Source organism: Heterodontus francisci, chromosome 14, assembly GCF_036365525.1.
Source record: "Heterodontus francisci isolate sHetFra1 chromosome 14, sHetFra1.hap1, whole genome shotgun sequence".
Taxonomy (NCBI): domain Eukaryota; kingdom Metazoa; phylum Chordata; class Chondrichthyes; order Heterodontiformes; family Heterodontidae; genus Heterodontus; species Heterodontus francisci.
Window position 1 is genome coordinate 26485547 of NC_090384.1, and position 16032 is coordinate 26501578.

General features: G+C 43.4%; 1 protein-coding gene across 4 annotated transcripts in view; it reads right to left on the reverse strand.

The window, feature by feature from the left end:
* The window catches only part of apip (APAF1 interacting protein), an 89737-nt gene that overhangs the window by 15549 nt on the left and 58156 nt on the right, over window positions 1-16032 (reverse strand). For 2 of the 4 annotated variants that reach the window (XM_068045920.1, XM_068045921.1), the window contains exons 3-4: window positions 8029-8077; window positions 109-226 (exon numbers count right to left, since the gene is read on the reverse strand). In XM_068045920.1, the coding sequence (XP_067902021.1) occupies window positions 109-226; window positions 8029-8077 (167 nt within the window). The remainder of the gene's footprint in view (window positions 1-108; window positions 227-8028; window positions 8078-16032) is intronic. The other 2 variants (XM_068045923.1, XM_068045922.1) reach the window with 1 other exon arrangement.

Genomic DNA, 16032 nt, shown 5'->3' on the forward strand with positions numbered 1-16032 from the left:
GCAAACCAAATGAGAGAAAGCATGTCCTCCCACACAATGTGTACATTCCAATTCAGAAGCAGCACGTAACACAAGTATTCTGAAGGAAGTTGTGTATGGACTTCTTACCTCGCATGGTGTATGCATTCATAAAGAGAGGTGTGCATTGACTTTTCTTTAGCTTCTTTGACGGTGGAGGGCCAGAGATGTCACATCCTTTGATGTCACAGACAAACATATCATCACGCTGCAAGGGAGTCAGTGGAATTTAGGAGCACTGAATTGAACAGAGACTGTTAAGCACCATCACTTAGGACAGAGAACAGTGAGAGTTAATTCTGATCTAGTACTAACTGCCAGCCTGCCTGCTGGGCTGGTGTCTCAGAGTGGTAGGAGCTGAACTCTTACCAACAATATACATTCTGTGCTTTATGGTTACTGATTCCTCCCACACAGTTTTACATTTTTCAACAAAAGGAAAGAGCAAGTCAGAGGCTTTAACTTCATTCAGTTATGGAGCAGTAATTTGCTGAATTAGTAACCCTACAACCATCATAATAGTCATTCACTGTAAAAAACACAGCAGTGCAACAGTTGGGACCTAAAAGGCTTTGCAGGATTTCTGCCACTATTAGTGCCTAATTGCTTAAAAAATAAGCAAATTACTTAAATGAAACATGCTCTTAGGAGTATATGACAGACCGATGTGGAGAGAAATGCTCAATCTCCCTCAGTTTGGATTTTTGATCACCTGTGTTCACCAATCACCAATGCAGAACAACTTTAAACAAACATAAACCATTGAGATTTGGACTGGCAGACTTTTCAAATTATCTGAAGCTGATTCACATTAATCATGATCTCAGTGGCAGATTGGACTAAGTGCCCCGCACTTGAAGCTGGCAGTTATTTAACCCACACAATGTCAACAGTATATGAGTGTAAAATGCTGCATATAACTAACCAAACAGTGTCATAAAGTATCAGCTCTTCACTCTGCTATTAACAGATGATAGTTTATGAAGTAGGAAAAGGAAATTATTTTAAAATATATTTCAATATTTGATTATTGCAGATGACAACATTCACTTAGAGAAGGGACCTGTTAACAGAACTGGTTAGATATACATTGATGCAGATTTTGCAGTATAAATGACAGTAAGGCTATCAACACAAACCATTATTAAAGCATAGCTCAGACAGCAACTTCTGGTACCGCACATTTGCAGTTAAACTGCTGTATATAATTATATCAGCGATTATCAGGAAGATTCTGTCCAAGTTGCCCTGCTCCTCCAGAAGCTTCGCTATATCACAGAATCACTGAATTATTACAGTGCAGAAGGAGGCCATTTGGCCCATCATGTCTGTATCAGCTCTTTGAAAGAGCAATTCACTCAGTTCCATTCCCCTGCCTTCTCCCCCTAACCCTGCACATTCTTCCTTTTCATGTAACAGACTAATTCCCTTTTGGATGCTTCAATTGAACCTGCCTCCACCACACTCTCAGGCAGTGCATTCCAGAACTTAACCACTCGCTGCGTGAAAGTTTTTCTTCATGTCACTTTTGCTTCTCTTACAAAATACTTCAAATCTGTGCTGTCTCCTTCTCGATCCTTTCATGAGTGGGAACAGCTATAATAGTATCTCGCCAAGAGACCTGGCATTGAAATATATGGAAAGGCATGAAGTGGTGATACTTATATGGTAAATAACACTAAACTTGCCACGAAAAGTCAGGATTTGCCCATTCTAGTGTAAGTAAATTTTTAATGGTGTGATAAGTCTTAAATACTGCCAAACAATCTTTCTGGCAATGAAAATTAACTTTTACAAGTGTTGGGTCTCATTTCTTCAGAATTTAATCATTGTCGGAGACTTCATCCAATCTTTCTTTCTCTCTCTTTTTAATTTTCTTTCAGTACCTGATTTGATATTGAATTCATTATGCCACTTCTCACCTCCTGGTTCAGACTATTTTCTGCTCAGTAAGGATTCTTCCATCTGATTGGTTAAGGAGATGCACAATTGCTTGGCCTGTTCATACAGGTCCTAGATCCCCTGTAGAGGTTGCTGCACTGAAATAGCTCTCCAATTACATGTTCCAGTGCAAAATCTCACAGAAAGTCTGTGGGCAATTCCAAGTATAACAAATGGCTGGCACTGTTCATTTACCACTGACCTTAAAATCCAGGCTATAGTTACTTCCTTCCCAGAAGCAAGAGTGCTACTACTGAGTCAAGAGATGTTGTTTGTAAATCCATCGCTGCTTTTGAGCTGAAATATTTTAATGGCTCACTGTCCTTGTTCCCCGCCTCCCTCTGAAGCAAAAATATATTGTGCAACAGAAAAGAAGCATCGTGAACCAATCAGTACTGGTGCCACTCAGATATATTTCACTGTGTTGCTTTTCCGCACCCCAGAGTTTATTGATGATACATCCCAAATCCCAAAAGGCCAGAATATACCAGTTTCTCTCCTCACTGCACTGTTATCCTCTGCTAGATTAATAGATTGCCTCTGACTCCACTCCTACCCCAGTTTATTAATTGTCTCCTCCCCCTGATGTGCCTCCTTGGCTGTTGGCTGTTATTCCTTTTGTAGCCACCTGCTTCCCTGTCATCATCAAATTCCTCCCCACTGAGAAACTTTTCTGATCTTGTCTCAGATTAGCAGAAATGGTTACTGTGTAGTCACCAGAACTGAATACAGTACTCCCAAGTAGAAAGTCTCGGTATAAACTCTATAGGTCTGTACTCTTGTTCTCACTGTATCCCAAAATCCTTAATGTTGTTTTAAAATTGTTTTGCCATATTGAAATTGACAAGTCAAAGCATTATTCCCAAGACTATTTCTAAACCTCCCTCTGTCAGTTTAATCCCATTTGTTGGATGCTTATGCCCCACATCTTTCTGATCTTTGTATCAGCTTTAAATCCAGTTTGGGTATTCTCTGCCCAGTTGTATGAGGACCTAAATCTTTTGACTACAAGTTTGACTCTACTGATCTTTCTATGTTAGTGTCATCAGAATACTTGACTAGTGTTGACTTATTTTTGGTATCTGGGTTATGCATACAGATGATAAATGACAGGAACCCAAGTAATCTTGCCAACTGAAGGCTCTTTAATCTCTCATGAAGTTTCTCTCCAGCAATAGGCCTGTCTTAAACAGTATTACAGAAAGGTAGTAAGTGGTGTGTATGGCTTCCGCTTTGCACCTCTCAACTGACTGCAAATTGTGTTTTGTTAAAAATGGTGTTTAGTCCCTGAGTGTTTAAGGGTCAAATAAACAGACAAACAACAGGTTTTGCCGTAAGATAAAAAAAATAACTATTTTTAAACAATTCCCGAAATGGTCACAACCTTACCCACGCATGCATTCACACACACATGCACCCACAAGAATAGATAGATAGAGAGAAAAGGGTAGGATGCAATTAAAGTCTGAATTACTGTACAAGAGTCCGTTGCTTGAACAAAAACCTTCAGATTTTCTTTCGGGAGGAAATTTATAATGGTGTTGTAGGCCTGAATGCTCCTTGTATTGGAATTGATGAAGTGTTATAGTCTTCTGTGGTTAAAACTCAGCCCAAATGTGTTGGTGTGAATCCTGGTTTACTTTCACAGATGGAGAGTCCCAAAGTCACCTTGTAATTTCTCTGCTGCAGTGATTGTTCAAGTTGTTATTCAGCAGGTTCTTCTCCTTAGCTGGACCGTATCTCACAGTGTTTGGCTGGAACTGGTTACTGTGGTCTTTTGTTGATTTCCCCTCTCTCCAGTGATCTACCTTTTAAGGTAAAACCTCATCACGCTTGAGTGTCTGTCAGGTGACAAAGGGCCCTCTCCTCTCGTGTGACCATACAATGGTCCAGGATATGGAAACCATTGCTATCCTTTGACATCTGGATGGGGACCATTCTGTTTGAGTGATGCTACTTCAACTCTATTTATCTTGGTTTGGGCTATGGAGTCAGTCTGTCTACAGAACCTTTGTGAGTCCCATTTCGGTAGGTAGCGATCATTAACATGAAATGGTTTACATTCTATTTCAGTAATGTATCTTCCCCAAAGCTAATTCAGACACAAAAATAAAAGCAAAATAATGCGGATGCTGGAAATCTGAAATAAAAACAAGAAATGCTGGAAATACTCAGCAGGTCTAGCAGCATCTGTGGAGAGAGAAGCAGAGTTAAAGTTTCAGGTCAGTGCCCCTTCTTTAGAACTGGCAAATATTAGAAATGTAAAAGGTTATAAGCAAGTAAAGCAGGGGTGGGGCAAGAGATAACAAAGGAGAAGGTGTAGAAAGGACAAGGTCACAGGATAGCTGACCAGAAGGTCGTGGAGCAAAGGCAAACAATATGTTAATGGTGTGTTGAAAGACAAAGCATTAGTACAGATAGGGTGTTAACGGACTGAAAATTGAACAGCCGCAAGTATAAACATGAAAAAAAACAGTGCTTAAGTAAACTGAACAAACTAAGATGAAATAAAATCAAATAAACACAAAAAAAAATTTTTAAAAAGGAAAAAGAAAAAAATAACCTAAAATAAAAGTAAAATGGGGGGCCCGTCATGCTCTGAAATTACTGAACTCAATGTTCAGTCTGGCAGGCTGTAGTGTGCCTAATCGGTAAATGAGATGCTGTTCCTCGAGCTTGTGTTGATGTTCACTGGAACACTGCAGCTATCCCAGGACAGAGATGTGAGCATGTGAGCAGGAGGGAGTGTTGAAATGGCAAGAAAATGGCAAGCAACCGGAAGCTCGGGGTCCTGCTTGCGGACTGAGTGGAGGTGTTCCGCAAAGCGGTCACCCAGTCTGCATTTGGTCTCCCCAGTGTAGAGGAGACCACATTGTGAGCAGCGAATACAGTATACTACATTGAAAGAAGTACAAGTAAATCGCTGCTTCACCTGAAAGGAGTGTTTGGGGCCTGGGATAGTGAGGAGAGAGGAGGCAAATGGGCAGGTATTACACCTCCTGCTATTGCAGGGGAAGGTGCCATGGGAAGGGGACGAGTGGTGGGGGTGATGGAGGAGTGGATCAGGGTCTGTCTCCACCTCCATCCCACACCAGGGCGGTCTGAGGGCTCTCCGCTTCTTCCTTGAACAGAGGCCCAACCAGTCCCCATCCGCCACCACCCTCCTCCGCCTGGCTGAACTTGTTCTCACATTGAACAACTTCTCCTTCAACTCCACTCACTTCCTTCAAGTAAAAGGTGTTGCTATGGGTACCCACATTTAGATTTTTAGATTTAGAGATACAGCACTGAAACAGGCCCTTCGGCCCACCGAGTCTGTGCCGACCATTAAATATCCATTTATACTAATCCTACACTAATCCCATATTCCTACCACATCCTCATCTGTCCCTATATTCCCCTACCACCTACCTATACTAGGGGCAATTTATAATGGCCAATTTACCTATCAACCTGCAAGTCTTTTGGCTGTGGGAGGAAACCGGAGCACCCGGAGGAAACCCACGCAGACACAGGGAGAACTTGCAAACTCCACACAGGCAGTACCCAGAATTGAACCCAGGTTGCTGGAGCTGTGAGGCTGCGGTGCTAACCACGAGGCCACTGTGCCGCATGGGTCCTAGTTATCCCTTTTTGTGGGATATGTCGAACATTCCTTGTTCCAGTCCTACTCAGGCCCCCTCTCCCAACTCTTTTTCCGGTACACTGATGACTGTATCGGTGCCATTTCCTGCTCCCACCCCAAACTGGAAAACTTTATCAACTTTGCTTCTAATTTCCACCCTTCTCTCACCTTTAGAGGTCCATCTCTGACACTTCTCTTCCCTTTCTTGACTTCTCTATCGCAATCTCTGGGGATAGGCTGTCTACTAATATCCATTATAAGCCCACCAACTCCCACAGCTACCTCGACTACACTTCTTCACACCCTGCCTCCTGTAAGGACTCCATTCCATTCTCCCAGTTTCTCTGTCTCCGACACATCCGCTCTGATGATGCTACCTTCCATATCAGCGCTTCTGATATGTCTTCCTTTTTCCTCAACCGAGGATTCCCCCCCACTGTGGTTGACAGGGCCCTCAACTGTGTCTGGCCCATTTCCCGCACCTCTACCCTCACCCCTTCCCCTCCCTCCCAGAACCGTGACAGGGTTCCTCTTGTCCTCACTTTCCACCCCATCAGCCTCCATATCCAAGGAATCATCCTCCGTCATTTCCGCCACCTCCAGCGTGATGCCACTACCAAACGCATCTTCCCCTCCCTTCCCCTGTCAGCATTCCAAAGGGATCGTTCCCTCCATGACACCTTGGTCCACTCCTCCATTACCCCCACCACCTCGGCCCCTTCCCATGGCACCTTCCCCTGCAATCGCAGGAGGTGTAATACCTGTCCATTTACCTCCTCTCTCCTCACTATCCCAGGCCCCAAACACTCCTTTCAGGTAAAGCAGCCATTTACTTGTACTTCTTTCAATGTAGTATACTGTATTCGCTGCTCACAATGTGGTCTCCTCTACATTGGGGAGACCAAATGCAGACTGGGTGACTGCTTTGCGGAACACCTCCACTCAGTCCGCAAGCAGGACCCTGAGCTTCCGGTTGTTTGCCATCTCAACATTCCCTCCCGCTCTCATGCTCACATCTCTGTCCTGGGATTGCTGCAGTGTCCCAGTGAACATCAACGCAAGCTCGAGTAACAGCATCTCATTTACCGAATCGGCAAACTACAGCCTGCCAGACTGAACATTGAGTTCAATAATTTCAGAGCATGACGGGCCCCCCATTTTACTTTTATTTCAGGTTATTTTTTTATTTTTCCTTTAAAAAAATTTTTTTTGTGTTTATTTTATTTTATTTCATCTTAGTTTGTTCAGTTTGCTTACCTACTGTTTTTTTTCATGTTTGTACTTGCGGCTGTTCAATTTTCAGTCCGTTAACACACTATCTGTACTAATGCTTTGTCTTTCAACACACCATTAACATATTGTCTGCCTTTGCTCCACGACCTTCTGGTCAGCTATCCTGTGACCTTGTCCTATCTACACCTTCTCCTTTGTTATCTCTTTCCCCACCTCCACTTTACTTGCTTATAACCTTTTACATTTCTAATAGTTCTGAAGAAGGGGCACTGACCTGAAACGTTAACTCTGCTTCTCTCTCCACAGATGCTGCCAGATCTACTGAGTATTTCCAGCATTTCTTATTTCTAATTCAGTCACAGTTAATGAATTTTGTCTTTGCAGACAGGCTTGCTAATTGACAGTACAAGAGGGATCACCTGACCACTACTCTATTTTGTCTGTGGTACAAATGTGCCCATTTTCTTGTGGTTCAGTTCAACAGTTGATTTTTATCTCATAATTCCTCCAGTTCATTGTTTATTTCATCACAGCTACTTCTGAGCATAGCAATAACCACTACCATACTACTACCTAAGGGGAAAATTCCTACAGCAAAATTTGAGAACTGCAGATAAATATTAATGGCTAATGTTACCAGCCATGGTTCAGTTGGTAGCACTCTTGCCTCTGAGTCAGAAGGTTGTGGGTTCAAGTCCCATTCTGGAGACTTGAGGACATAATTTGGGCTGACATTTTATCGCAGTTCTGAGGGCATGCTGCACTGCAAGAGGTGCTATCTTTCAGATGACATATTAAAACAAGGCCCATTCAGGTGGATTTAAAAGATCCCATGGCACTAGTCAAAGAGAGCAGGTGTGTTCTCCCTGGTGTTCTTGCCAATATTTATTCCTCAACTGGTAATGCGAAAACATGAAATAAAAACAGAAAATGCAGAAAATATACAGTCGGTTTGGCAGCATCCGTTGACATGGAAAAAGAGCTAACTTTTGAGGTCTATGACCTTTCATAAGAAGTCTTTTTCGTGAAACTGGTCATTATCACCTTGTTGTTTGCGGACCTTGCTGCGTGGACATTGGGTGCTACTTTCCCAACATTACAACAGTGCCTACACTTCAGAAGCACGTTTGGACATCCTGAAATCATGAAAGTTATGACATAAATGCAAGCCTTTCTTTCTTTTTCTTTACCACAACAAATTCATTATATACCTGGATCCTCTCCTTCTGAACACCCGATGGAGCAATGTAGATTTCATTCCTGAAAAGGAAAATATTTAGTTTCAGACTTCAAAGAAACAAGTACTTAACACAGATTCAGTGCATAGCACAGAGACAGAATAGGTAAAAACAAGTGCCAGCAACAGAGCTTAACACAGAAAGAGAGAGAATAAAAGATCCTTATTGTCTTAATCCTAAAAAATCAAGAATTCAAGCTGTGATTTTATCTGGTTTTACAGGCTCTTTTTGCATGGGATAATCCTCAACAAAGTATAACAGGTCTTGGGCTATATAAAAAAACTACTGAGGAACAGCAGATCTCAGTCAGGCCAGTTCAGGATCCAAATCACTGAATTTTGTCAGAGCAGTTTTAGAATCCTGACAGTGTGCTGTGATGAACACATAAACTAACTGGTTGAAATCTGTTGGAAGGAAACAGGTTTCGTTGCCATTTCTCCTTTCAATCTATGATCCTCACAGGGCAATTTTATTTTATTAGTATCTGCACCAGAGAACATGAAACCCTGTGGAACAGAATATTCTAAGCTGCCAATCTTAATTATTCAAATGCAAAGTTCTAAATCAGGGAGTGATATTGTTCGGCACACTGCACAAATAGCTCATAGCTGGTTCAATACCCAGTATAATTTAAAGGATACAGACCAGCAGGCTGACAGATGGCATCTCCATGCTACAGCCCATTCACTACAACACTGCAGAGAAGTGGGTGCACTGTTAGTCTTCTATAAGATCCATCTGGAGCAGCACAGTGAGAATGGGCAGACCTGAATTTCTAGGCCATAGAAGAAAAAAAGCTTGGTAAATCTTTATAAATACTGATTAGGCCTTAGCTAGAGTATTGCATCCTATTCTGGGCACCACACTTCAGAAACGACATCAATGCCTTAGAGAGTGCAGAGGAGATTTACCAGATGCCAGAGATGAAGGACTTCAGTTCTGTAGAGAGACTAGAAAAGTGGAGATTGTTCTCCTTACAGTGGAGATGGTTAAGGGGAGATTTGATATAGGTGTAAAAAATTGTGAGGGATTTTGATAGAGTAAGGAGGAACTGTTTCTGCTGGCAGAAGGCCCGATAACTAGAGGTCACAGATTTAATATAATTGGCAAAAGAACCATAGGTGAGAGGAGACGACTTTTACTATTACATAGCAAGTTACTGTGATCTGGAATGCACTGCCTGAAAGTATGGTGGAAGCAGATTCGATAATAACTTTCAAAAGGGAATTGTGTAAATACTTGAAGTGGGAAAAAATTGCAGGAATTTGGGGAAAGAGCAGGTGAGTGGGATTAATTGGATAGCTCTTTCAAAAAGCTGCCAAAAATATGATAGGCTGAATGGCCTTCTTCCGTGCTGTATGATTCTATGATTAGACAATGTCCCAGACACTACCATCACCATCCTCGGGTAAGGACAGACCCAGCAGAGGTGGCGGCACAGTGGTATACGGTCGAGAGGCAGTTGCCCTGGGAGTCCTCAACATCGACTCCGGACCCCATGAAGTCTCATAGCATCAAGTCAAACATGGGCAAGGAAACATCTTGCTGATTACCACCTACCACCTGCGGCACAGTGGCGCAGTGGTTAGCACCGCAGCCTCACAGCTCCAGGGACCCGGGTTCGATTCTGGGTACTGCCTGTGCGGAGTTTGCAAGTTCTCCCTGTGCCTGCGTGGGTTTCCTCCGGGTGCTCCGGTTTCCTCCCACATGCCAAAGACTTGCAGGTTGATAGGTTAATTGGCCATTATAAATTGCCCCTAGTATAGGTAGGTGGTAGGGAAATATATAGGGACAGGTGGGGATGTGATAGGAATATGGGATTAGTGTAAGATTAGTATAAATGGGTGGTTGATGGTCGGCACAGACTCGGTGGGCCGAAGGGCCTGTTTCAGTGCTGTATCTCTAAAACTAAAAACCCTCCCTCAGCTGATGAATCGGTACTCTTCCATGTTGAACAACACTTGGAGGATGCACTGAGGGTGGCAAGGGCACAGAATGTACTCTGGGTGGGGGACTTCAATGTCCATCACCAACAGTGGCTCGGTTGCACCACTATTGACCGAGCTGGCCGAGTCCTAAAGGACATAGCTGCTAGACTGGGTCGGCAGCAGGTGGCGAGGGAACCAACATGGGGAAAAAACATACTTGACCTCGTCATCACCAATCTGCCTGCTGCAGATCCATCTGTGAGTGGCCACCACACAGTCCCTGTGGGGACGAATCCCGCCTTCACATTGAGGATACCCTCCGTCGTGTTGTGTATGGCTAGTACAGATGGCCTGTACCGGATCAGGATCCCAAGAAAACTGGGCAGTGAGAGTTCTACTTTGGATTACGTGTCATCTTTAGTGCGAGTAAGCTCTCTGGTTGAGTCTCACTTCTCTGATGTAATCACTGTTAACACAGATGTGTCTGGAAATATAATCGGTGTTTCCAATTTAACTGTTCCTGGGTCCTGCAATGGAGTGGAGGTGGAAGATGTGGATCTGGAAGTATTTAACACAACTGTGCAACTAATGCAGCCAGTTTAAATGGGATAGATTTCGAACAGATCTATCAATGCAAAACTGGGCATCCATGAGGCACTGTGGGCCATCAGCAGCAGAAAAATTGTACTCAACCACAATCTGTAACCTCATGGCCCAGCATATCCCCCATTCTACCATTACCATCAAGCCAGGAGACCAACTCTGGTTCAATGAAGAGTGCAGGAAAGTATGCCAGGAGCAGCACCAGGCATACCTCAAAATGAGGTGTCAACCTGGTGAAGCTACAACCTAGTTCCACTTGTATGCCAAACTGTGTAAGCAATATGTGATGGACAGAGCTAAGCGATCCAATAACCAATGGATCAGATCTAAGCTCTGCAGTCCTGCCACATCCAATCATGAATGGTGGTGGACAATTAAACAACTGGAGGAGGTGGCTCCACAAATATCCCCATTCACAATGATGGAGGAGTTGAGCACATCAGTGCATAATATAAGGCAGAAGCATTTGCAACAATCTTCAGCCAGAAGTGCCGAGTTGACGATCCATCTTGGCCTCCTCCTGAAGTGCCCTGCATCACAGACACTCGTCTTCAGCCAATTCAATTCACTCCACGTGATATCAAGAAACGACTGAAGGCACTGGATACTGCAAAGTCTATGGGCCCTGACAATATTCCGGCAATAGTACTGAAGACCTCCAGAACATGCCGCGCCCCTAACCAAGCTGTTCCAGTACAGCTACAACACTGGCAACTACCCGGCAATGTGGAAAATTGCCCAGTATATCCTATACACAAAAAGCAGGACAAGTCCAATCTGGCCTAATTACCGCCCCATCAGTCTACTCTCAATCATCAGTAAAGTGATGGAGGTGTTGTCGACAGAACTATAAAGCAGCACTTGCTTAGCAATAACCTGCTCACTGTTGCTCAGTTTGGGTTCTGCCAGAACCACTCAGCTCCTGACCTCATTACAGCCTTAGTTAAAACATGGACAAAAGAGCTGAACTCAAGATGTGAGGTGAAAATGACTGCCTTTGACATCAAGGCAACATTTGACCGAGTATGGCATCAAGGAGCCATGGCAAAACTGGAGTTAATGGGAATCGGAGGAAAACTCTCCACTGGTTGGAGTCATACCTAGCACAAAGGAAGATGGTTGTGGTTGTTGGAGGTCAATCATCTCAGCTCCAGGACATCACTGCAGGAGTTCTTCAGGGTACTGTCCTAGGCCCAACCATCTTCAGCTGCTTCATCAATGACCTTCCTTCAATCATAAGGTCAGAAGTGGGGATGCTCACTGATGACTGTACAATGTTCAGCACCATTCACGACTCTTCAGATAATGAAGCAGTCTGTGTAGAAATACAGCAAGACCTGGACAACATCCAGGTATGGGCTGATAAGTGGCAAGTAACATTCGTGCCACACAAGTGCCAGGCAATGATCATCTCCAACAAGAGAGAATCTAACCATCTCCCCTGAACATTCAATGGCATTATCATCGCTGAATTCCCCACTATCAACATTCTGGGGGTTACCATTGACCAGAAACTCAACTGGAGTAGCCATATAAATACTGTGGCTACAAGAGCAGGTAAAAGGCTAGGGGTTCTGCTGCGAGTAACTCACCTCCTGACTCCCAAAGCCTGTCCACCATCTACAAGGCACAAGTCAGGAGTGTGATGGAATCCTCTGCAATTGCCTGGATGGGTGCAGCTCCAACAACACTCAAGAAGTTCGACACCATCCAGGACAAAGCAGCCCGCTTGATTGGCACCCCATCTACAAACATTCACTCCCTCCACCACCGACGCACAGTGGCAGCAGTGTGTAACATCTATAAGATGCACTGCAGCAACACACCAAGGCTCCTCAGACAGCACCTTCCAAACCCTCGACCTCTACCACCTAGAAGGACAAGCGCAGCAAACGAATGGGAACACCACCACCTGCAAGTTCCCCTCCTAGCCACACACCACCCTGACTTGGGACTATATCCTTGTTCCTTCACTGTGGCTGGGTCAAAATCCTGGAACTCCCTTCCTAACAGCACTGTGGGTGTACCTACCTCACATGGACTGCAGCGGTTTAAGAAGGCAGCTCACCACCACCTTCCCAAGAGCGATTAGTGTTGTGCAATAAATGCTGGCCTAGCCAGTGATGCCCACATCCCATGAATGAATAAAAAAAACAAAGTGACTCCTGACAACGCAGCGGCCTGCTGACGTCTTCAGATTGCTCCAAACTGCGCACATGCGCAGCTACATCTTGCCAGGACGAAGTGGCACATGCGCGTGATGACATCATCACACAGCGCCAACGTCATTGCTTATCCGTGCCTGGTCCATCTTTGCGCATGCACGATAAAGCGTCATCGGGTATCCAGACCCCCCACTCGGCTGGAGGAAGCGGCTGAATGGGAGGCTTTGAGGCTGGAGCTCTCCCTCCTCGGCAACTTGCTCCAGGCCTCGACGCTTCCTCCCCTCAGCCGCTCGCTCTAGACCTCGCTGCTCCCCACCACTCCCCTAGCCGATTCCGGCTGCTCGCTCCCCCCCACCCCGGTTGAGGGGGGGAAGCATCCGGTGGGGAGGAGGGGGAGAAAGCGAGTTGTCGAGGGGGGGACGCGGCCAGTGGGGAGGAGGAGGAGAAAGCGAATTGCCAGTGGGGCGGGAGCGAATAGCTGCGTTCGGGTGAAATCAGTCCTGGTTAGTATAAACGAATCACATAACGAATTGGCAGCACATTTTATACTCTGCCCGATTTTCTTTTCCATCTATCAGGGCGCCAATTCACTATCTTCCAATGGAAATTCAATCATAAAAAATAGGATTACTGGAATATTAAATGGATCTGAGGATTACAGTTAGTATCCTATAACTGCATAGCATATTACAGGGCTTCCATCCAATTTAATGTAAGGTTAGTTTGCTAGAACGATCTAGCCATAAGCATTTCCTGTGATAAACTGAGCCGCGCCATCTTTAATCTTGGCAGCTGCCAGAATGTCGCAGACACTGACGTTCCAGTTGAAGAGCTTGCATCTGCACATGTGCAAGTACTGCACCACCTAATGGTTGCGTTGTCAGCAAATGCAGCCTAAAAATTATATAACGAGCACAAAGTTGAAGTGTGAACATGAAATGTAAAGTGGGAGCACAAAATATAGGGACATGAACGAAATAGCGGTTCAAAATATGGAAAATAAAAGTACTGGCGCAAATAAATGTAAATAAGGATGAAACCAGTTACATAGAATATACAGCACAAAAATAGGCCATTCAGACCAACAAATTCATGCATATGATTAGGCTCCTCTTGAGCTTCCCCTCAACCTTCTTCACCTAGCTCTATCAACAAAACCCTTTATTCCCCTCTTCCGCTTATGCTTATCTAGCTTCCCCTTGAATGCATCGATACAAATTACTTCAATTACTCCCAAGTTCCACATTCTCACCACACTCTGGGTAAATAAGCTTCTGAATTCCCTATTTGATTTCTTGGTGACTAACCTATATTAATGGCCTCCAGTTATGCTCTTGCCACAACTGGAAACACTCTATGTCTACTCTGTAAAAACCTTTCAGAATTTGAAAAACTTCTACTAAGTCACCCCTCAACCTTCTCTTTTCAAGAGAAGACACCTAGACTATTCATCCTTTAGGCATAACCTCGCAACTCTTATATCATCCTTGTAAACCTATTTGTGCCCTCACCCTCTCCACTGCCTTTTTATAATGTGAAAGCCAGGGGGGTGCACAGTATTCCAAATGTTGTTTAACCGAGGTTCGACATAAATTTAGCATAACTTCTTTACTTTTCAATTCTCCTCCTCTAGAAATAAACCCTGTTGCTTGGTTTGCTTTGGTTATGACCTTATTGACCAGCGTTGTAACTTTCAGTGATTTGTGCATATGCACTCCAAGATTCCTATGCTCCTCTACACCATTTAAATGCTTATTTTCCAAATAATATGTGGCCTGCTTATTTTTGTTTTCAGAATATAATACCTCACAGTCATCTATGTTGAAATTCAATTGCCATTCAAATGACATATTAGAAGTAAAAACAGCATGGTGATGTAAATTAGACCATGGCAAAGAGAGATACCACAGGAAAGAATTCATCTGGACCAAATCATCATGTCTCAATTCCTTCCTCTCCATTATCCTCCATAAATGTGTAAATCTGCATGATTTTTCATGACTGGCTTTAACAGCTTAAATTTGGCCATTTATAAATATTTTGCCAATGTTCATGAAACATTTTTAGATAAGAGAAATTAATTTAAACTTATTTTATATGTTTCTACATAGCTGCCTTTTGAGATCTCCGTTCATTACATTATTTATATTCATCTGGTATTCGTCACACTATACTGGTACCTCACTGATAGACTCGGTACTGAAATCATTGAAAGGGGTGTGAAGTTGAGGTACTTACCCACTAGTTAACTAATAAACACTGCAAAAAAAGTTGGGGTTGGTGTATTTAGATGCATGTAAAGTTTTAATAGTGTGATCAGTCATAATTACTGCCAATCTACTTCCTTGGCACTGAAAATTTATTTTTACAAGTGTGGAGTCCCAGAGCTTCAGAATTTAAGTAGTGTTGCAGATGCAAATTAAAAAAAAACTTTTACTTTTTCTGTCTCTTTTCTCTCTCCTAATCCTATCTTTTGTTCCCTTTCTTTATTTTGCTGTCTGTACATAATTTAAATGTAATCTATACTTCCTGGTTCATATTTTTTTGATTTAGACTTTGCAGGGGGAATGTTATGTTGTCTGTCACAGAGGATTTGGTGGCATGCGGGGTGATATAAGGGAGGTTTTTTTCGGAATCCTGACAGTGGGACATTTCAGAGGAATTAAGTTGGCAATGGGTTTGCAGCATTCCAGGTTCCCCCAGCACGGTAGCGGATTGCAGCTTTGCATTCATTTAAATAATATGAATACTCATTACCCTACATATAGTTATGATTTAGTCCTACCTGTTACTTTGTTAATTGTGTATCAATTGTTTGATTACATGCAGGTGGAGGGTTTTAATTGGGGTCTTGCTTGAGCACTTATAAGCAGACACTTACTGAAACTGGCGGGGGGTTTTGAGTGAGCAGCTACATGTTTGTAATCCTTCTCCTCTGTGGAATAAATGTGAAACTGAGTAAAGATAGGCTCCAGCATTATCCTTCCGGAATTAGCTTTCTGGAGTTTAACATGGTAGCAGAGGATGGTTGTCTAAAGCTGAAGGTTGGAAACTAGGAATTTTTTTTATGTAGAAAACTAAAATCTCACGGGCTATTGTGGAAAATATGGCAGAAAGCAAGTGTAAATTGTCAAGGTATGATTACTTGTCGATGTTCTCAGAGTCTGAACCATATGACCAGTGGAAGAATGAAATGGATGTCTGGACACTGGTTATATCTCCACCAAAGAGGAAACAAGGTATGGCCTTGGTGTTGTCACTTCCTACCAAAAATAAAATCA